A 27167-nucleotide genomic window follows, 5' to 3' on the forward strand; every position below is an offset into this window, starting at 1 on the left:
AGAATGGCAACGGACAGTGGTGGACCTCTAGGTGAGGAGGATGGGGGTGCTGTCCTCGGGCACCTCGGGTGAGTGGACACAGGCCGGGGCACAACTGCACTCGTCCACGTGGGTGTAGGTGTGGCGGACGGCCGTCCCGTCGGGACACCGCAGCGTCACCACCTCCTCGTGAACCCCCGTCTCCTGACAGCAGGTGCACTGGCGGTCCATCGCCTGGGCCTCCACGGAGTACCTGCGGGCGCACGGCCGCCATCAGGACCCGCCCGGTCCAGCCCAAGCCCCCAAGCTCCTGGCTTCCCGGGGGGGCTAGAGCCGATGGCCCCCGCCTGCTCCGGGCAGCCCCGAGCTCATCCTCGGAGCACTAGGGGCGTGTCTGACCTGGCCTGGGGCAGGGCTCGGGGTCACTGAGCTCCCACCTTCACCCGCCAGGCTCCGTCTTGTCTTGGAACCACTCGTGGAACTCGCTGACCTGGGCAGGACCCTCTTCCCCCAGGGAGGAACCCACCCCAGTCTTGAGCCAGCCCCCCACTGTCCGCCTGCTCTCCGCGCCCACTGCTCACACCTGGCCGAAGCCAGGGCCATGTGGGGCGGGGAGGGGTGTTCCAGAAGGGGCCAGGGCTCTCTCACTTGGACAGTCCGGGGCATGAACCCCCGCAGAACGTGACGTTGACCGGGGCCTGGGTGGCGCAGCCCTGGTAGGTCAGGATGGTCCTGTTGACGTGGATCTGGCACTTGTCTGGGCGGACAGAGGAAAGGCAGGGGCGGTGCGGGAGGGCACCTCTGAGGACCCCAAGCCGGGGCCGCCACCCACGCCACCCTGCTGAGCCCCGCGCTCAGGGTGGGGTCCCCGGGGGCCAGGGGCAGCTTGGGGCTTGGAGAGCAGGGGGGCCAGCTTCGACTTACCCACTTCCTCACAGGAGAAGCAGCAGCCGGTTTTCCTGAGGATGCCCTGAAGCGGGAGGGGGAGAGAGAGGGCGGGCTGGGGGCGGGGCAGGGGCTCTGGGTGGGTGTGGCCTCCGAGGTGGTGGGGTGCCTGTGGGGGCGTGGTCTGGGGAGGACGGGGCCTCCCAGGGGAGGCGCTGTGGGTGCAGCCTCTGAGACGGTGGGGGCTCCGGCCGCGAAGCTGAGGTGTGCCGGGCGGGGACTCCGCCGTGGGGCAGCCGAGCGGCAGGACACACCTGGCAGCTGGACACGTTGGCGCAGGGCGTGGCCCTCCCGATGAGCACGTGGAGCCCATTCCTGACCTCGCAGCGGTACTCGGTGCAGTTGTCCACCGGGCTGTTGACCCAGGTCTCGTTGGGCTGCAACGCAGTTGGCGGGGGGTGGGGGTGGAGGCTCGCAGAGACGGGCCAAAGGGAAGGGGCGCCGGGCGGAGGGGCTGAGAGCGAACCCCCCTTACCTGGACCAGCTGGCCGTCCTCCGTGGGACAGGCCGTCTGCACACACTCCCCACAGCACCGTCCGTCCACCTTCCGGTACTCGGAGCCCTGAGGGAGGGGTTGGTTCCGTCAGTACCCCGGCCCTGCCCCCCAGCCCCCCTGCCCTCCCATCCACACCCTAAGAGCCCAGCGACCTCCTTGGCAGCCCCCCACCCCTGCGGAGCTGTGTCCCTGCCCAGGGCTGGGTGTGCCCAGGAGGGCTTACCTGGGGGCAGGTAGTGTTACAGGTGTCCTCCTCACACTGCACGATTGGGCCCTGGGTGTCCCCAGACATGCAGGTGCACGTGTGGCAGGGAGTAAGCGATGGGAAGGTTGCCCCGATCTGCAGCGGACGGGGAGAGTGGAGGTGACACTGAGACAGTGGCGGGGGCCCGAGGGCCAGGACCCCTCCCTGCTGCTGGGTGGGCCAGGGGAAGGGGAGGCCTACAGAGAGCGGGTTCTTTCTTCTTCAGATGGAATTATGCTTGTGCCGCCGGCTGAGCACAGACCAGGGCAGAAGCAGGACCCCAGGCCGGCTGGAGGGGCTGGGAGGGCATGGTCTCACCCCAACACTCTTGTCTCGAGGGAGCTCCTGGGACACCCGAAGCTAACTTCTCAGGGACAGCCAACAGTCCACCAGGCGCTCAATACACAGGGCTGTCCCCGTGTCCCCCTTGCCTGTGTCCCCACGTAGCTCGAAAGGGTCTGGATCCCCCACACGAGGGTGGTGCAGGCAGGGCCGGCCCGTGCAGATGAGGGGTGGAGGTCCCCTGTGGCTGAGCTGCGCCCCCCCACCATGGCCGCCCGTCCCACTCAGCCACCCAGCTGCTGAGCCCTTACCCCAAAGGCGGTTTGGTTGTAGTAACACAGCAGAGGTCCTGGAAGGAAAGGGGGCCTGAGCACCCGCCCGGCTGGTGGGGAGGAAGGGCTCTGACCCTCCCGCAGCCCCGAGCTCCCAGCCCCACTCACGGCAGGTGAAGGTGGGGCAGCAATCACCCTCCTCCTGGGTGCGAGTCAGCTCCTCTCCTGGCCTGCATCTGGGTGGGCTCTGGGGACACGTGGTTGTGTTGCAGACTGTGGGGAGGTCGGGGTGCGTCAGGGCTTGAGCCTCCTGTGTCCCCGCTGGGTCCCCTCACTGTACCACGGCACACCGGAGGTCGGAGGTCGGCGACAGCCCATCCTCGGCCCCACAGGCCCCGCCTTCTCCCCGTCACCCTCCGGCCAGGGGGGCGGGGCCCAGGGCTCACCGCACAGCGTCTCCAGACAGCAGGAGTTGTTGGCCAGAGGCCTGGTCTCGGTCACGAAGCCAGCCCGTCCGCACTGCGGGGGCTGCTCCTGGGGCTCGCATGGCACGGGGGCGCACTGCACTGACATGGAGCCCTCGTGGCACAGGCAGGCCTGGCAGTTGCTGACCCACCGCTCCCCAGGCTGGAACAGAGCAGTGGGGGTCCCTGCAGACTCCTGGACTGGGCCCTGGTCTCCGGGGCCACATCCGGCGGCAGGGAAGGCTCCCGCCCTCAGCGTGGCCTGGTCAGTTCTCGGCCTCCCACTCGAGCTGCCGTCGCTGGCGCAGCCCCCGTGACGGGGACGTGTGTCCCACCGGGTACCCCACCCCAGTCCCCCGCAGGGGCTGCCCGGGCGGAGCAGGTTGCTCAGAGATAAGGCCCTCCCTCCCTCTGCTCAGGCTGGGGGCAGAGCACTCACGGATTTGGGAAACCCATCTGGCCCCACACAGGCTGGAAGGGAAGAAGAAAGGGGGTCAGTGGGCATGCTGGGGTGCCAGACCCAGCGGGCAGAGACCACGGGCCCTGGGACCTGTCCTTGCAGGCCTCGCCACCCCACCCCCGGCCAGGGCTCCTCCTCCTGCCAAGGGCCCTATGTCGTGGCCACACAGCACCCTCAGGTTGGTCGCCGGGCCGGGAGTGCCAGCACCCGGGAGGGGTGGCTCCTGGCTCGGGCCTCCCCCACCCCAGCCGCCTGCCCCCGGCTCTGCGGCGGCTCCGGTGGGTCCTCCATGGCTGACGCTCACCGCAGGTGTGTACGCAGACGTCCGTGTGCGTGTTGAAGAGGGTGAGGCCGTCGGAGCAGAAGCAGCCTTCCGCCAGCCCCTTGCCCGCTCCGCTCTGACTCCTGCAAAGCAAGGTGGGCGTGCCTGGGCCCCTCGATCTGTAGAAGTGGCCGTCCGAGGGGGAAGGGCAGAGGCCATGGCAGAGGACTGGGGCTGACCCGCTGTACAGGGCCCGGACTTGGGGGGGCGGGGGCGGGGCAGAAAGCCCCGAGGTCCTGAGGCTGGGGGTGTCGCATGCCCTCCTGGCCTGCCCCAGACCCTCAGGCAGGCTTTACCTGGAGTCGCAGGACGCAGGCTGTGCAGGGCCACACGGCCGGTACACCTTGTCGGGCGGGCAGGTGAAGTCTGGGGACACAGAGACTGGAGTCAGGTGGGCCGAGGAGGCCAAAGTGCCCGGGGCCGCCCTGACTCACCGCACAGCCCGTTGGTGGCATTCCGCCAGTCGCTGCACACGCCCCGGGCACGGCAGAGCGCCGCGTAGGCCTCCAGGCTCCGGCAAGGCGCTCGGGGGCCGTCGGCCTGGCAGCCGTCACTGACGCAGGAGCTGACGAACGGTTCCGGGGGGATGAGGGCGCGGCACTCCGCAAAGAGCCTGCAGACAGGGGCAGTCAGAGGCCGGGCGGGGGCGGGCAGCCACCCCACACGCACCAGACCCTCAGGGGCGACTCACGGGCTCCGCAGCAGCTCGCAGAGGGGCGCGGGGGGGCATGGGGACGAGGTGGGCGTGGTGGGCGCAGAGGACGAGGTCCCTGCTGTCGGGGGCGGGCCGGTAGGCGCTGAGCAGCCCTCGCGGCCGCTCTCGGGGACCAGCCAGTGGTGGGCCATGTCTTGGCAGGTGGCGGCCATGGTGCCGTCTGGCCGGCGGCAGTCGTCCGTCCGGCTGTTGGTGCAGGTGCCTGGGTGGCAGGACGGCGGGGTCACCCTCCTCCGCTCCCCTCCGCCCTCTGCCCGCCCCCGTGCTGGGCAGCGGCGGCCCAGGCGTCTCCCAGTACCCGCTCACCACACTGGCCCTCGGTGTTGTGGCTGAAACGGCTGTAGGACAGCTGGATGTGGAAGACCTGCCCGTCGAAGGTGACGGTCACACCAGCCGCGGGGATGTCGATGGTCATCATGGTCGCGCCCGTCACCGACACGCTCACGCCGTCCTTGCTAGAGCCCGAGCCCACTTGCATTTGGTCGAACAGGATCTGGGGACATGTGGGGTCTGTGACGGGCTGCTGGGGCCCCGAATCCTTGGCACCCCTCCCCCGAAGGGCAGATGCTCCCCCTGCAGCCTGGGGTCCCGGTCGGCCATGTTGGGGTCCCCGAGGCATCGCGCGTGCCCTTGACCCTGCCTGAGGGGCTTCTGGGAGCTGCCTCGGTGCCCGCAGGCCCTCCCTGGTGATGGCGGGACAGGGCCGCTCACCAGGCTCTGCTCCTGCCCGCGGGCGCTGGTGCGGGTGGTGAGGATGACCTCCATGGACTTGTAGTGGACGCTGAGGGCGCGGGGGCAGGGGGCGGGGGCGGCAGCGGCCCCGCAGTAGTAGCCGTTCATGAAGATGCTGAGGTTCCCGTATCGTGGGCGGATCTCCTTCATGAGCATGTGGGTGCAGTTGTCCGCAAAGGAGTAGGACGTGCCGTCGAAGGTGGTGTAGTGGGAGCCCCCCCAGCCACTGCAGGAGCCTGTGGGGTGTGGATGGTCCCCTCACCAGCGCCACCCCAAACAGCCATCTCAGGGGAGCCCCCCAGCCGCCCGGGGCCCCGTTTGCCTTTTTTATGAAAGGGGCTGGAGTGGGTTGCATGGTGGCCACAAAGGCAAGTCCCCAGCCCCACCCAGACCCTGAGAATGTGCCCTCTGTCTGGGAAAAGACCTTCATGTCTGTTAGTAGGTTAAGGACATCAGGATGATGCCGTCTTGGATGACCCAGGTGGCCCTAACCTAGTGACAGGTGTCCCTACAGGAGTGGAGTGGCCACAAGCCCTGGGACGCCTGGAGCCCCAAAGCTGGGAAGGCAGGAAGGCCACCCTGCAGCCTCCGGAGGGACAGTCGGTCCCTGATGGTGTTTTGACCCCCGGGTGTGGCCCTTGCTTCCTCTGGGAACCTGAGCCCCACGCCATCCAGACGCTGGGCCAGAAGTGCTCCCCGCGGAAGCTCCAGGAGGGACACTCAGGAAACCTGGGTATCCCAGCCCCCAGCCCAGTGCCCCGTCCAGCCACAGAGGCTGCCGTGCACGTGATCTCCGCAAACCTGGGCCATCCCCGGCTGTGATGCGTGTCACCGTCTCTGGCTGGCGCTGTACACCGCGGCTCTGGCCCCTAGCGAGTCCCCCAGTGCTCTCTGCCCGCAGCGGCCGCCCTCACCATGCCCAGACTTACACTCGCACTCAAAGTGGAAATCACACGGCTCGTTGTCCTGCGACACTCTGACCGGTGGGTGTCCGTTCACGCAGTGGATGCTGGCCACCGGCTTCCGCCCCAGCAGGACCACGTGGTTGTGGCCCTCACAGCGAGCCACCGTGCAGTCTGGCAGGGTCCAGGACTCATTCACCTGGGAGAGAAGGGTGCAGGGCTCACCGGCTGGGACCACAGAACCTGCCCCACAGCCCTGCCACGGCCACAGGGCCCTCCCTGCCCGGGGTGCGGCCCTGCATCCCGGCTTCCCGCGGTGCCGTCCCGGCCCCAACCCCGCGTGCCATCCTGCAGCCAGAGCTACCCGGAGAGGGCTCAAGGGGGCCACAAGGACCCGGGCCAGCTGCGCCACAGGCAGGAGGCACACCTGTCGGGGAGGGATGATGAGGTCACAGCCCTGAGGCTGGGAGGACGAGGCCACTGGGGTCGGGGAGGGCGAGGCCACTGGGGTCGAGGAGGCCTCCGGGGGCGAGGACGTAGTGCAGGCATCCTGGAAGCGGTCAATGTCACAGTGCTGGTTGCAGACGGCGTAGAAGGAGCAGCCCGCGCTGTCCGTCTTGTTGTAGACGATGTCCCCTGTGAGGAGACAGTCACCAAGACGACACAGCAGGGTCAGCTCCGGATAGTTCAGGAGGCACAGGGTGGACCCACAAGTCTCAGCAATAGAGTGCCCGGGGCGGGGTAGGGAGGGATGTGGCTCCTGCACTCACCCGGGGAGAAGAGCTGCCCCAGCGCCCGGCAGAAGCAGCGGGTGGTGAGGCTCCCGCTGGGAGACACAGGTGGCCGTGGGGTGGTGAGGATGGACGTGGACGAGGTGCTCACTGTCACTGGCCGCAAGGTGTGGGGTGCCGAGGCCCTGGAGGCAGCCGTGGAGAAGCCCAAGGTGGTGCTGGGCGGAGAGCTGGTCGTCTCGGGCACAGGCGTCCCCCGGGACGGCGTGGTGGGTTCAGAGGCGGTGGGGCTGGCGCAGCGGCCGTCGTCCTCGCAGCAGAGCACGCGCACGTGGTAATTGTCACAGTAGCGCAAGGGTCCCGGCTGCTCCCGGTTGCGACACACCAGCCCGAAGCTCACGTTGCACTGCACCACCTGCCCCAGGTCCTCCAGACGTGCGTGCGGCGCCCTCTCCGAGCGGCACTGGATGTCCTGGGGGCGCTGGCAGAAGTCGTGGCCCGCTGAGCGGAAAACTGAGAAGGTCTCGAAGTCCCCGCCGTCCAGGCCCGGGATGGGGTAGTCCTCGTCGAACCAGTCTGTCCACGTGCACCGTGGGCTGCAGCCCGTGGAGGACGAGGTGGCCGGGCTGTGCGTGGTGGAGCTGGGCAGCGGGGACGTGGAGAGCAGCGTGGTCCCGAAGGTGGCTGTGCTAGGTGGGGGCCTAGGGGAGGTCCACGGTCTGTAGGTCACCTCGGGGACCGTGGTGGAAACACGGGGTGAGGTGGGCTTGGTGGTGGTTGGGGTCCCCGGGGAGGCAGAGGGACCAGGGCTGGAGACCCTCTCTGTGGTCCTGGCAGGGGAAAGAAGGGTCTGGGTGGTGGAGACAAAAACCCCATGGGTGGTCCTAGGGAAAGAGGGTCCTGTCTGGGTGGTCCTGGGGGAGGAAGGAAGGGTCTGGGTGGTAGAGACAGTGTATCTCTGTGTGGTCTCAGGGGAGGTGGGGTGCGTGGTTGTGGTTCCCAGCATAATGAGTTCTGATGACTTTTGGTCTATGCTGGTGTTGGTGGTAGAGACAGGGACCCCATGGGTGATCCCAGGGGAAGACGGGCCTGTCTGGGTGGTCCTGGGAGAGGAAAGAAGGATCTGGGTGGTGGAGACAGGAACCCCATGGGTGGTCCCAGGAAAAGAGGGTGTTGTCTGGGTGGTCCTGGGGGAGGAAGGAGAGATCTGGGTGGTGGAGACAGTGTATCTCTGTGTGGTCTCAGGAGAGGAGGGATGCGTGGTCATGGTCCCCAGCCTAATGACTCCTGATGACGTTTGGCCTATGCTGGTGCTGGTGGTAGAGACAGGGACCCCATGGGTGGTCCCAGGGGAAGACAGGCCTGTCAGGGTGGTCCTGGGGGAGGAAGGAGAGGTCTGGGTGATGGAGAGAGGAACCCCATGGGTGGTCCCAGGGGAAGAGGGTGTTGTCTGGGTGGTCCTGGGAGAGGAAAGAAGGATCTGGGTGGTGGAGACAGGAACCCCATGGGTGGTCCCAGGGAAAGAGGGTGTTGTCTGGGTGGTCCTGGGGGAGGAAGCAGAAATCTGGGTGGTGGAGACAGTGTATCTCTGTGTGGTCTCAGGGGACGTGGGGTGGGTGGTCGTGGTGTCCAGCCTAATGACTCCCGATGACGTTTGGCCTATGCTGGTGCTGGTGGTAGAGACAGGGACCCCATGGGTGGTCCCATGAGAAGAGGGTCCTGCCTGGGTGGTCCTGAGGGAGGAAGGAGAGATCTGGGTGGTGGAGAGAGGAACCCCATGGATGGTCCCAGGGGAAGACGGGCCTGTCTGGGTGGTCCTGGGAGAGGAAAGAAGGATCTGGGTGTTGGAGACAGGAACCCCATGGGTGGTCCCAGGAAAAGAGGGTGTTGTTTGGGTGGTCCTGGGGGAGGAAGGAGAGGTCTGGGTGGTGGAGACAGTGTATCTCTGTGTGGTCTCAGGAGAGGAGGGATGCGTGGTCATGGTCCCCAGCCCAATGACTCCCGATGACGTTTGGCCTATGCTGGTGCTGGTGGTAGAGACAGGGACCTCATGGGTGGTCCCAGGGGAAGATGGTCCTGTCTGGGTGGTCCTGAGGGGGGAAGGAAGGATCTGGGTGGTGGAGAGAGGAACCCCATGGGTGGTCCCAGGGGAAGACGGGCCTGTCTGGGTGGTCCTGGGAGAGGAAAGAAGGATCTGGGTGGTGGAGACAGTGTATCTCTGTGTGGTCTCAGGGGACGTGGGGTGCGTGGTCTTGGTCCCCAGCCTAATGACTCCCGATGACGTTTGGCCTATGCTGGTGCTGGTGGTAGAGACAGGGACCCCATGGGTGGTCCCAGGGGAAGACAGGCCTGTCTGGGTGGTCCTGAGGGAGGAAGGAAGGATCTGGGTGGTGGAGACAGGAACCCCATGGGTGGTCCCAGGGGAAGACGGGCCTGTCTGGGTGGTCCTGGGGGAGGAAGGAGAGRTCTGGGTGGTGGAGACAGTGTATCTCTGTGTGGTCTCAGGGGAGGTGGGGTGCGTGGTCGTGGTCCCCAGACTATATACTCCCGATGATGTTTGGCCTATGCTGGTGCTGGTGGTAGAGACAGGAACCCCATGGGTGGTCCCAGGGGAAGATAGGCCTGTCTGGGTGGTCCTGGAGGAAGGAGAGATCTGGGTGGTGAAGACAGGAACCCCATGGGTGGTCCCAGGGGAAGAGGGTGTTGTCTGTGTGGTCCTGGTAGAGGAAGGAGAGATCTGGGTGGTGGGGACAGGGACCCCATGGGTGGTTCCAGGGGAAGACGGTCCTGTCTGGGTGGTCCTGGGAGAGGAAAGAAGGATCTGGGTGGTGGTGACAGGAACCCCATGGGTGGTCCCAGGGGAAGACGGTCCTGTCTGGGTGGTCCTGGGGGAGGAAGCAGAGATCTGGGTGGTGGAGACAGTGTATCTCTGTGTGGTCTCAGGGGACGTGGGGTGGGTGGTCTTGGTCCCCAGCCTAATGACTCCCGATGACGTTTGGCCTATGCTGGTGCTGGTGGTAAAGACAGGGACCCCATGGGTGGTCCCAGGGGAAGACGGTCTTGTCTGGGTGGTCCTGAGGGAGGAAGGAAGGATCTGGGTGGTGGAGACAGGAACCCCATGGGTGGTCCCATGGGAAGAGGGTCCTGCCTGGGTGGTCCTGAGGGAGGATGGAGAGATCTGGGTGGTGGAGACAGGACCCCCATGGGTGGTCCCAGGGAAAGAGGGTGTTGTCTGGGTGGTCCTGGGGGAGGAAGCAGAAATCTGGGTGGTGGAGACAGTGTATCTCTGTGTGGTCTCAGGGGAGGTGGGGTGGGTTGTCGTGCTCCCCAGCCAAATGACTCTCGATGACGTTTGGCCTATGCTGGTGCTGGTGGTAGAGACAGGGACCCCATGGGTGGTCCCAGGGGAAGACGGGCCTGTCTGGGTGGTCCTGAGGGAGGAAGGAAGGATCTGGGTGGTGAAGACAGGAATCCCATGTGTGGTCCCAGGGAATGACGGGCCTGTCTGGGTGGTTCTGGGGGAGGAAGGAGAGGTCTGGGTGGTGGAGACAGTGTATCTCTGTGGGGTCTCAGGGGAAGTGGGGTGCGTGGTCGTGGTCCCCAGCCTAATGACTCCTGATGACGTTTGGCCTATGCTGGTGCTGGTGATAGAGACAGGGACCCCATGGGTGGTCCCAGGGGAAGACAGGCCATTCTGGTTGGTCCTGGGGGAGGAAAGAGAGATCTGGGTGGTGGAGACAGGAACCCCTTGGGTGGTCCCATGGGAAGAGGGTCCTGTCTGGGTGGTCCTGGTGGAGGAAGTAGAGATCTGGGTGGTGGGGACAGGGACCCCATGGGTGGTCCCAGGGGAAGACGGGCCTGTCTGGGTGGTCCTGGGGGAGGAAGGAGAGATCTGGGTGGTGGAGACAGTGTATCTCTGTGTGGTCTCAGGGGACGTGGGGTGGGTGGTCGTGCTCCCCAGCCTAATGACTCCTGATGACGTTTGGCCTATGCTGGTGCTGGTGGTAGAGACAGGGACCCCATGGGTGGTCCCAGGGGAAGTCGGTCCTGTCTGGGTGGTCCTGAGGGAGGAAGGAAGGATCTGGGTGGTAGAGACAGGAACCCCATGGGTGGTCTCAGGAGATGGGCCAGCCTGGGAGGTGGGGCCAATGACACCCTGCGTGGTCTCGGGGGAAGTTGGGAGGGTGGCCGTGGTCTGCAGCCCTGTGACCCCCGATGACCTTAGTCGTGTGCTAGAGCTGCTGGCGGCGCCCGGCTCCGAGGTGGGCTGTGTGGCACAGCGGCCGGGACCCTCACAGCACAGCACCCGCACATGGTAGTTGAGGCAGCTGCGGCCCCCCGTCTGCCAGTTATTCCTGCAGATGAGGCCGTAGTTCACATCGCAGCGCACATCCTGACCCAGCTGCCCCCAGGGCACATCTGGGTAGAGCACTGCCTGGCACTCGATGGCCTTGGGCTCCGCACAAAGCTGACCGCCCGCGTCCTGGATGTGGTAGTAAGTCTCGATGTCGCCCCCGTAGCGGCCAGGCCGGGGCTGGTCACTGTCCAGCCAGTCGGTCCAGCGGCAGGTGGGCAGGCACGTGGCGGTGGCCGTGGTCCGGCTGGTTCTGGGGGCCGTAGGACTGGGGACCATGGTGCTTGTGGGCAGCACGGGGGTCGGACTCAGGCTGGTGCCCCGCGAGGTGAGTGCAGTGGTGGCCAGGGTGCTGGCGCAGCGGCCGTCATCCTCGCAGCAGAGCACGCGCACCTGGTAGTTGAGGCACATGTGGAACGGGCCGGCCTGGTCCTGGTTGCGGCACACCAGGCCATCCTCCAGGCCACACTGAACCACCTGGCCCAGCTCCTGCAGTGGTGTCTCTGGCTGCGCCTCCGCCCGGCACTGCAGTGCCCATGGCTGCTGGCAGATGGCTTTGCCCGCGGCCCGGAGGTTGGCGTAGGTCTCAAAGTCCCCACCGGAGGCCCCGGGCACCGGGTAGCTCTCGTCCAGCCAGTCTGTCCAGGCACAACGGGGCTCACAGGCTGTAGACCTGGCCACGGGGGACGTGGGGGTATGTGTGTGGCTGGAGGTCACAGGTGAGGATGTCTCGGTCTTGCCCACTGGCACTGTGGCCCTGGAGGCGGCCGTGGAGAGGCCCAAGGTGGTGCCAGGCATAGAGCTGGCGGTCTCGGGCACGGGGGGCGACAGGGAGGCTCTGGGGCCTGCCCCCGTGCTGGGCATGACTCCTGGGAATCCAGGCGAGGTCTCGGGCTGCCAGGGTGGGGACTCACTGCCGTGGGGGCTGAGTGTGGAGGCCGTGGAGATGCGGATGACGGGCGCGGAGCGGAAGGCAGTGGTGGCCCTGGTGGCGGGCGTCCCCCGGGACGGCGTGGTGGGCTCAGAGGCGGTGGGGCTGGCGCAGCGGCCGTCGTCCTCGCAGCAGAGCACGCGCACGTGGTAATTGTCACAGTAGCGCAAGGGTCCCGGCTGCTCCCGGTTGCGACACACCAGCCCGAAGCTCACGTTGCACTGCACCACCTGCCCCAGGTCCTCCAGACGTGCGTGCGGCGCCCTCTCCGAGCGGCACTGGATGTCCTGGGGGCGCTGGCAGAAGTCGTGGCCCGCTGAGCGGAAAACTGAGAAGGTCTCGAAGTCCCCGCCGTCCAGGCCCGGCGTGGGGTAGTCCTCGTCGAACCAGTCTGTCCACGTGCACCGTGGGCTGCAGCCCGTGGAGGACGAGGTGGCCGGGCTGTGCGTGGTGGAGCTGGGCAGCGGGGGCGTGGAGAGCAGCGTGGTCCCGAAGGTGGCCGTGCTGGGCGGGGACCCGGGGGAGGTCCATGGTCTGGAGGTCACCTCGGGGACCGTGGTGGGTGCACGGGGTGAGGTGGGCTTGGTGGTGGTGGTCGGGGTCCCCAGGGAGGCAGAGGGACCGGGGCTGGAGACCCTCTCTGTGGTCCTGGCAGGGGAAGGAAGGGTCTGGGTGGTGGAGACAGGGACCCCCTGGCTGGTTCCAGGGGAGGAGGCATGGGTCTGGGTGGACACTCTGGTTGTGGTTTCTCGCCCCAGAGATGTGGAGCCCGCAGGGGCGGGGGTGCTGGGGCAGTGCGGGTTCGGGCGGCAGCAGAGCACACGGATATTGTAGTTGAAGCACATGTTGAAAGGCCCCTTCTGGTCCTGGTTCTTGCAGACCAGGCCCGTGTGCAGGTCACAGCTGAGCACCTGTCCGATCTGGTCGATGCTGACCTCAGGGTAGTTCTCTGCACGACACTCAATCTTCTGGGGCTCCTCGCACAGCGTGCCCCCGGTGGCCCTGATGTTGTCCAAGGTTTCCAGGTCCCCGCCCTCCACTCCTGAGGTTGGGAAGTCCATGTCAAACCAGTCTGTCCACTCGCACTGGGGCTGACAGCCAGCCGTGCTCTGGCTGGGGGTGGCCGTCGTCGTGGCCGTTCCCAGGGCTCCCGGTGACGTTCTTGCGGTGGTCGTGCGCGTCTCTGTGCGTGGGCTGAACGGGGGGCCGGCAGGGACAGTGCCTGTTGTGGCCTCCACTCCCGTCACTGTGGGAGTCGTGTGTGCTTGTGGGGTCCCCCTGGAGGGGCCGCCTGTGGTCTGCGCAGTGGCCAGTGTCTGTGTCCCGGGAGTGGGCCCCGCGCAGTGGTCTTGGTGGCAGCACAGCACGCGGATTCTGTAGTTGTAGCACATCTTGAACAGGCCCACCTGCTCTTCGTTCCTGCACACCAGGCCAGAACCAGCGTCGCAGTGCACGCGCTGGCCCAGCTCCTCGGCGCTCCTGCCGGGGAAGTTCTCGGCCTGGCACTCGATGTCCACAGGCTGCTCGCACACGGCCCCTCCTGCGCTCCTGATTTTGTCGTACGACTCGACGTCCCCCCCGGCCTCCTCAGACTTGGGGTAGTCCTCATCGAACCACTCCGTCCACTGACACCGGGGCTGGCAGGAGGTGGTGGCCACGGCCGGGGGGCTGCTCGATGCCCAGGTCCCTGTCATGGTGGTCTCCGCCGGCGGGGTCTCCGTGGCAGGAGTGGACCTGGCCGGTGGCTGCCGGGTGGTGGCTCGGGGGTAGGTGGTGGCCCCGGGGACCATGGTCGTAGTCCCGGGGGAGGTGGTGGTGACCCCAGGGGTGGTGGTGGCCCCGGGGGCTGTGAGTGTGGTTCCAGAGGAGGTAGTGGTGGCCCCGGGAGAGGTGGTGGTGCCGAGGGCCATGGTTGTGGCCCCAGGGGAGATGGTGGTGGCCCCAGGGGTGGTGGTGGCCCCGGGGACTATGGTCGTGGTCCCAGAGGAGGTGGTGGTGGCCCCGGCGGAGGTGGTGGTGCCGAGGGTCGTGGTTGTGGCCCCAGGGGAGATGGTGGTGGCCCCAGGGGTGGTGGTGGCCCCGGGGGCTGTGAGTGTGGTCCCAGAGGAGGTGGTGGTGGCCCCGGGGGAGATGGTGGTGGCCCCAGGGGTGGTGGTGGTCCCGGGGGCCATGGTCATGGTCCCAGAGGAGGTGGTGGTGGCCCCGGGGGAGGTGGTGGTGGCCCCAGGGGTGCTGGTGGTCCCGGGGGCCATGGTCGTGGTCCCAGAGGAGGTGGTGGTGGCCCCGGGGGAGGTGGTGGTGGCCCCGGCGGAGGTGGTGGTGCCGAGGGCCGTGGACGTGGCCCCGGGGGAGGAGCCACAGGGCAGGTAGCTGCAGCAGAGGACCCGCAGCTCGTAGTCATGGCACAGCGGGGGGCTCTGCTCGCTGTTGAAGCAGGTCAGCCCCTTGACCACATCGCACTCCACCTTCTGACCCAGCTGCAGTAGCGGGGTGTCAGGGAGTCGCCGTGCCCGGCACTCAACGCTCACCGGGGCCAGGCACACCTCGTAGCCCTTCTGCCTGAGGTTCACAAACGTCTCGAAGTCTCCGCCCGCCATGCCGGGCTCTGGGGGGCCGCTGTCGTACCAGTCGGACCAGAGGCAGAACTCGCGCACACACACGGTGGTGACGGTGGGGACTGAGCCTGTGGGCGGGGGGCGAGAACCTCGTCAGCCTCCTCTGGACCCCTGCCAGCCTTGCCCAGGAGCAGGGGTGACCGGGGCCGTTGGTTGTACTGAGGACGCCCACTCTGACCTCCTGCTCTGCCTAGACTGTCACCCGGGGTCTGGGCTTAAGGCTTCGGGGGTGAGCGGGACCAGCAGCGTGTCTGCCAGGCTCACCTGACGTGGAGAGTGGGACCACGGTGGTGGTGAAGGTGAAGGGCATTATGGACGGGGTTCCGGGACAATCCACAGCCCGACGGAGGATGGTTCCATTTTGTCCGCAGACGGCCAACAAGCAGGCGCCGAGCCCGTCGGTCGTGTTGTAGATGACGTCCTCGTAGTGGTAGGTCCTGCCCTCGTAGACGCAGGTGCAGGCTGGGAGACAGGGCCGGCATGGGGCTCACTCACAGCCCTCAGCCCCGGCCTCAGCCCCGGCCCCAGCCCCGGCCCCAGCCCCGGGGCCGCCCCTCTGCCTTACCTGTGAGGCTGTGTGTGCACTGGAGGCCGCCGGCAGTGCACTCACTGGGGAAGAGGAGAGGGGAGCGCTGAGGGCCCGCCAGGCCACGCCAGCACCCCTGCCCGGCTCCCTGCCCCCTCGCCCCCGCCCACTCACCAGCTCTGGCAGTTCTCTGCCGTGGGGACCCTTGCACCCACGTCGTGGTAGTTCCCGTCCTCGTCGTAACAGCCACACTGGGCCACGCACTTCATCTGGTCCTCGCTGAAGAACGGCTCGCTGGGCGGGCACCTCGGGTAGCAGCCTGGGCAGGCACCGCGCGTGGAGGAGACTCACCCTCGTGGCCGGGTGCTGGGCACTGCGCGGGGCAGCCGCCCCGCCACCTGTCCCCTTCCCTGCCCTCACCTTCCAGGCCCGGCAGGTCGTGCAGACAGCGGCCGCCCGGGTTCCGGCACGTCCTCATGCAGGGCGCCCCGCACGGCTGGTAGTGCCACTCGCACTGGCCCTCGGGGTTGTAGTAGTCGCAGAACAGGGCTGAGCACGGAGGGGGGCAGCTGAGGGCGCACCCCTTGCTTCCTGCCCCGCCCTCAGCACGCTGGTCCCGTCCCGCGGTGGCCTGCCCAGTTGGTCCGTTAGCGCCCAGACGGGGGCCCAGCCGGGGCACCCGGGCCCCACCCCTTCCCGCCCTTCAGCGCCGCAGCAGAGCCCCACTCACGGCAGGTGTCCGGGGTGCGCCAGGACACGCACACGCCCACGTCGCGGCAGGCCTGCGCGTAGGCAGCCACGGCCGTGCAGAAACACTCACAGTCACCCCCCGAGTCACAGGCGCACGCGTCGCCCACGCAGGCCTCGTGGTACTTGGCGGGGTCCACCTGGGGGAGGCGGAGGGGCCACTCAGCAGTAGTCGGGGGACCTCCAGCCCTGCACGAGCGCGGGAGCGGCTGCACATGCACCCTGCGTCTGTGGTCCGAGATCTGTGACTCCCACCCACCTGGCACCGTCACCCGTACCCACATGGTATCTGTGGTTGCAGACGGCCCTCCCCATGGCCGTGTCATGACCCTGTCTGTGTCCTCATGGTGAGGGGTCAGCCCCCTGACCACACCCCTCCCCCAAGCAGCAGAGCCCAGAGGGGACCCAAGACACGTTTGCCACCAGCCTGTCCCTCCTAAGCCGCCCACATGTCAGCAGCAGATCCTGCACCCTGAGACCACGCTTGTGCATGGGCACCCGCGTCCTCGAGAAAGTCACAGGAAGGACCTGGGGGAACAGTCTCGGAGGAGAACCACCAGTCCCCGGAGCTCGCGAGGCCCAGCTGCCGGGGAACGTGGATGGGACGGGGAGGTGGCCCCCGCGGTCCGTGTGTCTCGCAGCCTCACTTGCAGGGAGGGCCTGAGTGGCCAACGAAAGCTACAGGGATGCTCCGGCTGGGACCCCGGGGTGTCTTGGCACACCACGGACCTCCCATGTGCCAGCACCCACGTCCAGTCCAAGCTCGGAGGCCCAGCCCAGGCTGGACCCAGTTCTGCCAGAATTTGGGGGGCAGCCCCAGCCCCCAGGTCAGAGCCCGGGGCCTCAGCCCACCTGAGGGTGGCAGGCGGCAAAGGTCGCGCTGTTGATGATGCTGCACTGCTTCTGGGCCCAGGACTTGCGGTACGGGTTGGTGGTGCAGGGGTCCCTGGGGGCCGGGGCGTCGGGGCAGGACGGGGAGAACTTCCAGCTGTTGCCAAACTCCAGGGCGCTGCCCACCACGGACTGGCTCCGCGTGGTGAAGTCGTTGACGGCGTTGTCGTCAAAGTTCCCGCACAGCCCGCAGACCCGACCCTGCAGACGGGGGGCGGCGGCACGGGGGGCTCAGGGGGCAGCCTGAGGGCATAGCACCCAGCCCAGACCGGCAGGGGGACTCCAGGGTAGTGCCCTGTGAACTTGCAGGAGGACAGGCACACAGACAGCCCTATAGCCAGCGGGCGGGCAGGTGGACAGGGGGGCAGGCAGGCCTAGAGGGTGTGGGGACACGCGGAGCACGAGCAGAGTTCTGACCAGGACTCAGCCTGTTGGGCGGTTTGGCCTCGACATGCCCTTCAGAAGCCAGCGTGGAGCGCGGACTCACCCGGCCCTCAGCGGCTCATCAGCTGCCAGAGCGCCCCCTCGGGGCCAGACCTAGGAAAGGGGGCTCCGTCCGACCATGCCCAGAGGGGCCCGCAGCCCGCCTGCCCTCACCTTGTAGTCCTGCTTCAGCCGCACAAACACGCTTGTCCTCCGGTCCCAGGACAGCACGAGGCCGCCGCGGGTCTCCACGGTGAGGTAGTTGCCCGTGTGCCGGACCTTGTAGGGTGGCTCTCCGCCTGGCCCCCACTGCACCGCCCTGTAGCCGCCGTCCTGCAGGACCAGCTCGTAGCTCTGCGGGGGACGCACGGAGCAGCGGCTGCAGGGACTGAGGGGCCGGCTTGGGGACCAGAGCCCACCGGAGGCCTGAGGCAAGGGCCCCACGGGTGTTCGGGAGCCCAAGGCGCGAGGCCGGGGTCAAGGAGGAATGGGTTCCCGACACTGTCGTTGAACACGAGGTCGGACCTGCGCAGGGAGAGCTGGGGGCCTGGGGAGGGGCCACGGGTCATCGGGGGCGATGTCCCCAGAGAGCAGTGTGGCTCTCCTCCTGGTGAACGCCGACCTCCCTCGGCTGGAACTGGGCGCCCCGATGTAGTGGGCTGAACACAGACCCCACAGCGTGTGTCCCCATCCCAGCCCTAAAGGCGGTGATCGTGGCCTTGTTTGGAAGAAGGGTCTCTGTGGGGGTCAGGGAGGGACGAGCTCACCCGGATTAGGGTGGGCCTCGGCCCAAACACAGGTGTCCCTGGGACAGGAGAGAAGGGGTGGGCCCATGGGAGAGGGACAGGGGAGGCAAGAGGGAGCCCCCGGAGGCTGGCAGGGGGCTCAGCCCTGGGACCCCTGCTGCCAGACTCCTGGCTCAGAACCGAGAGAGAATGCATTTCTCTGGCTTCGGGTGCCCCGGCTGTGGCCATTTGCCCAGCAGGAAGACAGAGGGAAGGACAGGGCTCCCGGTGGCCCCTCACCTCCAGGAAGAGCTTGATAGCCTTAGAGCAGGTGACGCCTGTGGTCCCACAGGGGACGTTCTCGGTGACGACGCGGAAGGTCCCGTTGGTCGTGCCGTTGCCCCCGCAGTAGTCCTGGGATGGGCAGGGGTCAGGGTGAGCTCAGGCTGCGGGAGCAGGCGGGCCGGGTCAGGGGACGGAGGGGCTCCACGCACCTGGACCAGCGTGTACTCGCAGGTCCCTTCGAAGCCGTAGCGCTCCCCGTCGAAGGTGATGAAGTGACCATCCCCATAGGCCACGCAGGTGCCCAGACAGGGCTCGTGGCTGCACACCCACCGGCGGTTCCTGCATGTGCTGAGGACGGCAGACAGCTGCTCACCCCGTGCCCAGGACCAGCCCTGGCCAGCCACCCTCTGCAGAGGGCTGAGCAGAGGGGGCAGCGTGGACATGGGCCCGCCGCCCGCCTCTCTCTGGCTTCCAAGCCCTCAGCATCTGGTGAGGCAGGGACGGGGGTCCTGGTGGCAGCTCTGAACGGCTGGGCCCCAGGGGCACCTTCTAAGGACAGAGGGGACCGTCCCGGGCTTTCCCAGGGGTGGGGACAGCGCCAGGCCTCGGCTCCTCCCCCACCCCCCTCCCTCCTGCAGGGGCCCTGACCCACCAGGTGTTACAGTCCACCCGGATGGTGTCCCCCGGCTTGTAGACAGCCTCGTTGTGCAGGCAGGGACAGTCCTCCTCTGCCACACAGCCCCCGCTGCCATCCGACAGCAGCCCTAGGGGGCAGACGCAGCCGGACACGCAGTGGGTGCTGAACTGTGGATGGGAACGGCGTCAAGCTTGTCCCCCCGTGCCCAGGGACGCTGGGGCGCAGCCCGCTCTCCCCGGCCACTCACACAGTCCACGTCCAGCGTGTGACAGCTCCTGAGACACTCGGCCCCAGGTGCGCCAGCCGAGGCGTTGCTGCAGTCCAGGTGCACCATGGGGGGCACACACCCTGCAGGGGGAGACCACTGGGCTGGGAGGGGCCACAGCCCAGGCCCACGGAAGCCCCTGAGCCCGGGCGCGGCAGGAGGCCCTACCTGAGCTCCGCTGCTCCGCCGCTCCCAGGCAGCTCAGCCTCCCGGCCACACACGAGCTGCGAGAGACAGGCCAGCCTGCTGGGCCCAATGCCCACCCACCACCCCTCGGGCCCCACCCACCACTCTGCCCAGAGCCCAACACATACACCCTGCCTGGGCACCGGACCCTCAGAACCCTGGCCCCGGCCAGGGGCCGGGTCCCTGTGTACCGCACAGCTGAGGGGCGGAGGGCGGGCATCCCTCCCAGGGAGCCCCGCTCTGTTTCAGAACCGTCCCAGGAGGCCCAGAGACTGTCGGGTATGACATGGGGGGCCAGAGTTTTGCGGGCTCAGGACAGGACGTCGGGGGGGCAGTTGTGTGCTGGGGACACGGGCGTGCAGGGGCAGTGGCGCGCTGGGGGCACGGGTGTGCAGGGGCAGTGGCGCGCTGGGGGCACGGGTCCAGCTGGCCGCTTACCACACCACGCCATCGTCATGTACCACCTCCCCTGGGGCCAACACGGAGCCACGGAAGTAGCAGGGACAGGCGTCGGCAGACACGCAGGCGCCCGAGTCATCCAGGAAGGTGCCGGTGGGGCAGATGCAGCCGTCCACAGGCAGGAAGGGGACGCTGCAGGTGACGTCGACCTGGCTCCGAGCGCGGCAGGTGGGCTGGCAGCCATCCACCATGTAGCTGTAGTTCTGGGACTGGGGGCAGCTGCTCACATACTTGGCTGGGGCGGGGGCAGCACTGGGTCAGTGGCCGGAGGGTCCCTCCAGGCTGGGGTTCACACAGCCCAAGACGGTTTCCCCCTGACACCAGGTCCTCGGTTGGCCCAGGCAAGGAAGCGTGAAGCCCCAGCTGAGAACGTGGGAGCGGGAGTATCCGCCCGCCCCCTGGGTCCCCGGCGCCCTCGCCCCCGCCCCCAGTGCAGCCGGACCGGCCTGGGGGACACTCACTGCACACGCCGTCCCTCCAGCCGCGGAGCAGCACCCCCTTGGCCGCGCAGGCGTGCACGTAGGAGGACAGGGCGGCACACAGGCAGTCTTCACTCTTCTCGCAGTTACACGTGTCGAACATGCAGTTCTGGGGACGGGGCCGCGGGGGGCTGTCAGGGACCCTCCTCTCCCTCTCCCTGTGCGTCCTTCCTGGGACCCCCACCCGGGCCGGGCGCTCTGCCACAAGCAGGGCCCTCAGCACCGCTGGATGGGAGTGGTGGGGGCCTCGTGGAGGGGACCCCAGCAGAGACCCCTAAGGGACCGCGCGGGCCAGGTTGCGGGGGCAGAAAGAAGGCATGAGGCCAGGCTAAGGTCAGGGTCAGGACGGAGCTCCATGGGACCGGGGAGTCCGGCTGCATTCCGCAGATGTTACCGCTTGTGGGGCACACACGTGGGGTGAAGACGGGAACTATGCCACCCCCAGTGTGGGCAGAGGGGGCCCAGCCCTCCACCTGTACACATGCACTCCCGAGGGTGCGCTCGTGGGCGCTGTGGGCTTTGAGCTTCGGGGAAAGTGGCCCTTGAGCCGGCGGTGTGGCGTGGGTTGGGGTCCCCCCAAAAGGCCTGCAGAAGTCCAAACCTCCAGGGCCTAGGAGAAGGACCTACTGGAAACAGGGTCTTTGCAGATGCAATTAAGATGCGGTCATCAGGATGGGCTCTGAATTTGGACACTGACACAGGGGAGGGGCACGGAGGCAAAGATTGGGGTGATGTGGCCTGGGTGTTACCTGGAGCCCCAAGGAGCTGGGAGACTCAGGAGGAAGGTCTACAGCCTTAGGAGGGAGCGTGGCCCGGCCCACCCCTTGCTTTCAGTCTTCTGTCCTCCAGGACTGGGACAGAAGCACTTCCTCTAGCTTTTATCGACACCAAGAACCACACCCACAGTGGCAGAGCTGACAAGCTTGCGGGACCCAGGGAGGACTGGCCGGCCTGTGCACGTGCTGGAGTGGGGAGCCCTGAGAGGACGCTGGAGGCAGCTGCAGGTGGGGCCGGGTTCTCACCGAGTGGAAGGGCGCGGGGTTGAGGACAGAGTGGCAACGGGAGAAGGCTCCAGCCGGGTCAGTGAGCAGGGAACACCAGTGCTGGGCGTAGTTCTCTGGGGCAGGGAAGGCGAGCCGGCTGGCGGCCATCCCCATGGCTCCTCCCCCGCGCCTCCCACCCCGCAGCCTCCGCTGCTGCACCCGCCCCGGGGAGAGCTGTGACGTATGGGGCCGACCCACGGTGCCGATGGACCCCAGGCCCTGCTGCCCACACGCACACATGCCCAGATGTGGGGTTCCCCAGCCCCACCCACCCCAGGGCCAGGTGAGATGGAAGCTCCAGCTCCCAGACCCAGCCCAGGTAAATGGGGGGGGACCCCAGGGATGAAAATACCGTTCTCCACGCTGAGGGAGCAGGGGTCCTCGAAGCTGTTCTTGACGTTGGGGCAGGAGGCCTGGGTCTTCCAGGTGTTGGCAAAGGCGGCGGCCGTGCCCTCCACCACGCCGCTGAGGGTCCGGAAGTCGTCGGCCTGCTTCTGGTTGAAGTTCCCGCACAGGCCTGGGGGCCGAGGCCCAGGGAGGCGGCATTCGTGGGGCATCCAGCCGGGCCATTGCGCCGGCCCCGCGTTCCCTCCAGAAACCCTCGCAAGGAGACCAGCCAGAGAGCCCCGGCCCCGGACCCGGTTCCAGCACCATCGGCAGACGCGCCGGGGGGTCAGCCCAAGGGCAGAGCCTGCCCCCGAAAGGACAGCCCGGCTCGCTCCCCATGCCCACCCCAGGTCACCGCCCCAGGAGCAGCTCCCTCCCTGTCCCTACTTCCTGCCAGGCTCTAGCCCATCCTGCCTGCTGCTGAGCCCAGGGCCCGGCGCCCCCGAGCCGCAGCCGGCCTCACCGCACGTCTGCCCGTGGTAGGACGGGTCCAGCTGGAGAAACACCTGCATGAGCGGGACCAGCTGGACCCGCAGCTGCAGCCCGAGGCCCGTGTGCGCCAGGACGAAGAAGGACGTGGGCCGGAAGACCGTGACGTTGCCTGCAGGGGTGGGGACAGCGCCCGAGTCAGGCCGAGGCCCTTGCCGTGGCGACAGCCCCGGGGTGGGGAGGGTCCTCCAGGGACGAGCTGGGAGGAGACGGGTGTACGACGGGCCCTGGGAGTGGGCAGTGTTGGCAGTGACTGGTCCTGGTCCCCGGGAGGCCGGGCGCCGAGTGTGCTCCACCCCGGGCCCCCAAGGGCCAGACCGCGTCCCACTTGCCAGCAGGATATTGAGGAACAGCCGCGGGCCGTGAAGAGCAGCTAGGGACCCAGCTGGCCGCGGGCAGGCTCCGGGAGCGGGCCGCCCAGATGCAGCCTGGCCAGCCGTCCCGGGCCACGTACCTGCAGACACGGGCAGCTGGGTGTAGATGGAGTTCACGAACACCCCGCCATTGGCCTGGATCTGGACGACCTGCAGGGAAGAAGCGCCGGGTCGGTGCAGGGAGGAGCCCGCCCGCTTGGGGGTCCAGGGAGCCAGCCCGGCAGAGGCGGAGCCGGGCGGGGAGCTCTGGCCTCGAACCTCTGGCTCCGTGGGACTCAGGAGCGGGTCTGGGCGTGTAGGCAGGGACTGGGAGTCAGTGTCCTCCGGGCCCACGTGTCCTGCCAGCTTCCCTGGGTCCCTGTGGGAGCCTCACCGTGTCCCCGCCGTTCACGCTGAGTGCCACCGATTTGAGGCAGTTCTCGTTGTCCGTCAGGCCGCACCTGCGCAGCTCGGCCAGCACACTGAAGCTGTTCCCTGCACACGTCTGGAGGGCAAAGCCACCAGGGCGCTGCTGCATGCACACGTGTGGGGCCTGTTCCCAGCATTGCCCGTGTGGGTGCAGACGGGTGGTGGCCCACGGTGGCCCGTGGCCCCAGTGGCCACCTCCAGGCAGCTTGTCTCAGGGTCTGGGAGCCCCTGGCCCAGGAAGTGTGAGCCCAGGGGCTTCCCTTGGGGATGGGACTCTAGGAGGAGATCTGGCGGGGGGGCTCACCCTTCTGATGGCCATCATGGGACCCTGCATGGGGGCAGAGGGGGCCCGAGAGTCCCTGAACAGGTCTGCCAACCCCACCGGAGCTGCACCTTGGACAGGATGTAGCTGCAGTCCCCGTGCACGTCGTAGAGCCTCTGGTCGTAGGTGGAGATGTGGGCCCCACCCTGGACAGAGCAGGTGCCGGGGCACGGAAGGTCCTGGCACTGCCACAGCCCCCCGGAGCAGATGCTGGGAAGGGGGCGGGGGGCGTGAGCAGAAAGGACAGAGCCCATTCCCTGCGCCCCCGCCCAGCCCGGGCAGATGGGAGGCTTACCAGGCGCTGCAGCTGCTGGTGAAGGAGGCTCCTGGGGCATAGGTGCGGCCCCCGTGTGTGCAGGGGCACTGCTCCAGGGGCAGGCAGCCCCGGTGGGTGACATCATCCAGCACTGTGCCTGGAGACAGGGAGGCATCGTAAGTGAGCCGGGTCAGGTGCTGGAACCTCGGTGACCGGGACAGCCGGGGAGTGGGGCCAGGAGGACCTGCCTGGGGGGCAGAAGCAGCCGTCCACGCAGTGGTCCTCGCAGAGCTGGGAGCGCTGGGGGTTGGAGCAGGTGTCGGCGCAGGGCGAGCCGCACTCCCGGTGCTGCATGCTGGGGGGGCAGGTCTGGGCTGCAGCGGGGAGGCAGCAGTCAGGCCCCAGGAAGCTGCCCATGCACGGGGCGGACAGGCCCCTCCACTTTCAGCCGTTCGTGTGCTACACCCGGGCCTGGGGAACCCCTCATCTTGGGAGGCCGGGCCCCGCCTGTCCTGGACCCCGGCTCTCCTCTGGGTGAGGCAGCAGGCAGGGGAGCCCAGACCACAGGGCCTCCCAGATAGCCCCTTTGGGCCCGCCTGGCTTCTGCGTGAGCTCGGCTCATGGCACCCAGCCTGGGTCCCCCAGACCTATCCCCTTCTGCTCTCCTGCCCACCCTCCTGACCAACTCCCCTGTCCCAGGTCCCCAGCCAGTTGCCGGATGTCCTGCCCAGGGGTGTTGTCCCCATCCCCAGGGACCCCTTGTGAGTGTGGGGGCTGGCCCTGTTGAGAGTCACTTACGGCAGAGGTCGGGACCCCTCCAGTCCTGGGGCTGTCCCCCCGCATGGGCGCACTGGCGAGAGTACTCCGCGAAGGTAGCACACGGGCAGGTGAGGCAGCGGCACAGGTCCTGGGTACAGGCGGCCACATACGCCGTGGGGTCCACCAGCTTGTTGCACTCCGCAAAGGCTGGGCCGAGCAGGGTGCGGTGGCAGACGCCGTCCTGGGGGCACAGACGCTGGCACTGTCTAGCCTCAGGCCCTGCAGGCATTTCCAGGCCAGGGGACCCCCTTCCTCCCCTGAAGTTCCTTTTTTCCCTTCATCCATCTGTCCGTCTGTCCGTCTACCCACACATTCACCCACCGTCTGTCCTCCTTCCGTGCTCCCGTGCATCTGTCCACCCAGCCGGCTGGCAGCCCTCCCAGCCTCCCCCGGCCACGTGGACTTGCCCCCACTGGGTGCAGAGCTCTGCTTGGCTCTGGGGACTGAGCCGTGACTGTGGACCCAGCCCCCGCCAGGGCTCCAGGACACACCTGCTCATGGTGTGAGCACCCAGGAGGCCAGTCAGAGAAGGGGGAAGCCCTTAGGCAGCCCCGGCAGAGCCAAAGCCAGCCCACCAGGGAACCCTTCCTCCTTCCCTAGCAGCCCCCCGCCCCCGACCAGCTGGGGCTGGACTGAGCCTCCACATCCTGACTTAAAGCTCACAGATAGACCCAAAAAGTGGGGCTTCCCCGCTCCCCACCCCAGGCAGGACCGTATATGTGCCGACACGTACTTGCACACGCAGAAGGACACACACACGTGTGCTGCCCACACACTCAGAACGTGTGCGGTCAGTGGAGGTGAGTCGGTGAGAGGGCGTGTCTCCAGACTGGAGGCCATGTCCTCGTCCGCCTGGGGGCTAGGAGACCCTCTCTCACCTGGACACCCCAGGCCCCAGCCCAGGAAGCCTGAGCCTGTGCCTCTGGTGGTCCCCATGCCCTTGGGGAAGCAGGGGCCATGGGCTCACCACGTCTGTGCAGTTGCTGGCCGGGGAAGACGGGGGGTCCTGACACTGCTCTGTGGGCCCGTCCAGCTTCTGTAGGTTCCCGAACTGCAGAGGGGTCAGCCTAGCATCTGTGGACAGGAGGTGCTCGGCGTGGGGCGTGCTGAGGGCCCCTGGGGGCCATGCGGGCAGCGGCTGCCGGGGGACCCCCTGCCCGTGCCCGGGGTGCCAGGAACTTCTCTCTGGGGCACCATTGGCTTGAGTACTGCCCAGTGTCTCGGTGAGGCCACCCCAGGCTGCCCCCTCCAGGCTTCCTTGGGACCATCCAGTCCCCCGAAAGACCCACAGGCTTGGCTTCCTGCCATTCCCTGACCCCACCCTGAGCCCAGGGGCACTCACTATGGGAGTAGAACTCGTTGACAGCCGGGAGCCCGTTGAAGTCCCCGCACAGACCACATGTCTGGTTGGCATACTTGGGGTCCAGCTCCAGCTGGGGGCAGAGGAGGGCAGGTCCAGCCTCAGCCGGCCCGGCCGAGCCCTCACCTCCTGCTGCCCCTGCCCCCAGGGCTGGGAGGCTTGCCCCGACCTGGCCAGGAAGGGCGTGGGGGCAGGGCGTCCTTACCAGGGCACTGTCCTCTCTGTTCCACATGAAGGTCAGCAGCAGCCGGACAGTGACCTTGACGTAGACGCTGCTCTGCTCCACCAGCAGGCCTGCACGGCTGTAGGGCAGCTCCTCTCTGGGGTGGAAAGTTCTGGTCGTCCCGCAGCGGGTGTCCAGCAGGGTCCGGGGCCCTCCCTGCACATCCCGAGCCTGCCCCAGAGTCCCGGCTCCGCTGCAGCCCCCCCCCAGGCTCACCGCTGCCCGTTGATGAGGACGGAGCCGTTGGAGGCCTCCAGCACCAGCCCCTGGGTCTTGAGGATGACGTGGGTGATGGTGGGCCTGGAGCCGGCCAGGCCGCGGCGCAGCTGCACGTTGAAGTCCTCGTACGCGGCGCCGCAGTGCGCGGACAGGACGTAGTTGCACAGGCCAGGGAAGCGGAAGACATCACCGTCGAAGGTCTTGTAGTGGAAGTCGCCCCAGGTGCTGCAGACGCGCCCGTTGTGCGCGGGGTCCCGGGCTGCGGGGAGAGCGTGTGGGGCCCCAGCAGACGCCACCAGCCCTGCCAGCCACCTGCGGGTGGCTGTCCCCGGGTCTGGAGAGGTGGGGAGCCAGGAGGGCGGCCGCTCGCCCGCCTCGCCGCCCTGAGCGCCCTTCCCCCTGGACCCAGCATCTGGGGTCAGCCCCCAGAAGAGCTGGCCACAGGGAGGGCTCCCGGCTGGGACCGGGGCCATTCAGCTGCCCACACAGCTCCCCCCAAGATCTGCGAGTACCCCCGCCCCCCACCAGCAGTGGGCAGTGTCCACTCACAGCTCATGGTGGGCAAGACAGTGATGGGCGGGATGACGGTCATGCTCCAAGCTGTAGAGGGAGGCCAGGTTACAACCGAAACACGGCCAGGCAGGAGACCCCCACCCTTCTTGCTGGCCGCCCTGACGCAGCCCATCGAGCCCCAGGACTAGGGCTGCCCCTCCCGGGCCCTCCCCACTTGCCCAAGACACACTCTGCCCCAAGTGTGCATGTGAACATGCACGCGCAAGGTGTGAGCACATGTGTGGGCACGTGTGTGGGCATGTGTGAGCATTTCGGGCACTCTGCTCAGTGCCTTAGCTTTCCGGGGCCCGTGCCCCCCTGCTGTCCCTTCTTGTGGGCAGGTGGGATCCAGAAGGGTCTCTGTGACATGCAGCCGATGTGGAATGTCCCCATCCCCCGTCCAGGTTGCCAGGCCACTTGGAGCCCAGCCCCTTCTGCCTGCAGAGGGCCACCCCCTCCTCCGAGCCTGGGACGCATACCGATGTCTGCCCTCCGGCTGTGCTCTGCGGCCTGTCTGCTTGGCTGGCTGGGCTCCACGCTGCTCTGGGTCTCTGCAGGGAAAGCGGATGCGGGTCCCTGAGCCGCTGGACGTTCCCCGTCCTTCCTGGGCAGGCCCCATGGACATGTGACAGGGTGGAAAGTGGGGCT

General features: G+C 67.7%; 1 protein-coding gene across 1 annotated transcript; it reads right to left on the bottom strand.

Moving 5' to 3' along the window:
• On the bottom strand, positions 1–26559 carry MUC5B (mucin 5B, oligomeric mucus/gel-forming). The gene is made up of 50 exons (XM_032879096.1): positions 26517–26559; positions 25965–26226; positions 25731–25845; positions 25508–25598; positions 25133–25239; positions 24145–24346; positions 23592–23720; positions 23386–23503; positions 23162–23300; positions 22734–22844; positions 22441–22510; positions 21961–22098; positions 21463–21627; positions 21090–21184; positions 20050–20176; positions 19568–19823; positions 19112–19167; positions 18926–19026; positions 18694–18845; positions 18251–18389; positions 18057–18170; positions 17206–17385; positions 16570–16809; positions 15701–15857; positions 15391–15519; positions 15145–15289; positions 15010–15053; positions 14709–14906; positions 14063–14512; positions 10525–13915; positions 7683–7920; positions 6584–7478; positions 6241–6449; positions 5841–6012; positions 4891–5147; positions 4486–4672; positions 4156–4381; positions 3899–4077; positions 3761–3830; positions 3447–3547; positions 3122–3153; positions 2665–2845; positions 2387–2491; positions 2258–2295; positions 1644–1760; positions 1400–1486; positions 1179–1301; positions 904–949; positions 628–736; positions 1–232 (listed from the first exon to the last, which is right to left on the bottom strand). The coding sequence occupies exons 1-50, from the start codon at positions 26557–26559 to the stop codon at positions 28–30; spliced, it is 11241 nt and encodes a 3746-aa protein (XP_032734987.1). The 3' UTR covers positions 1–27.
• Between the last annotated feature and the right edge of the window lie 608 nt (positions 26560–27167).

The sequence above is a fragment of the Lontra canadensis genome, unplaced genomic scaffold (assembly GCF_010015895.1).
Source record: "Lontra canadensis isolate GAN:19392208 unplaced genomic scaffold, GSC_riverotter_1.0 scaffold66, whole genome shotgun sequence".
Classification (NCBI taxonomy): domain Eukaryota; kingdom Metazoa; phylum Chordata; class Mammalia; order Carnivora; family Mustelidae; genus Lontra; species Lontra canadensis.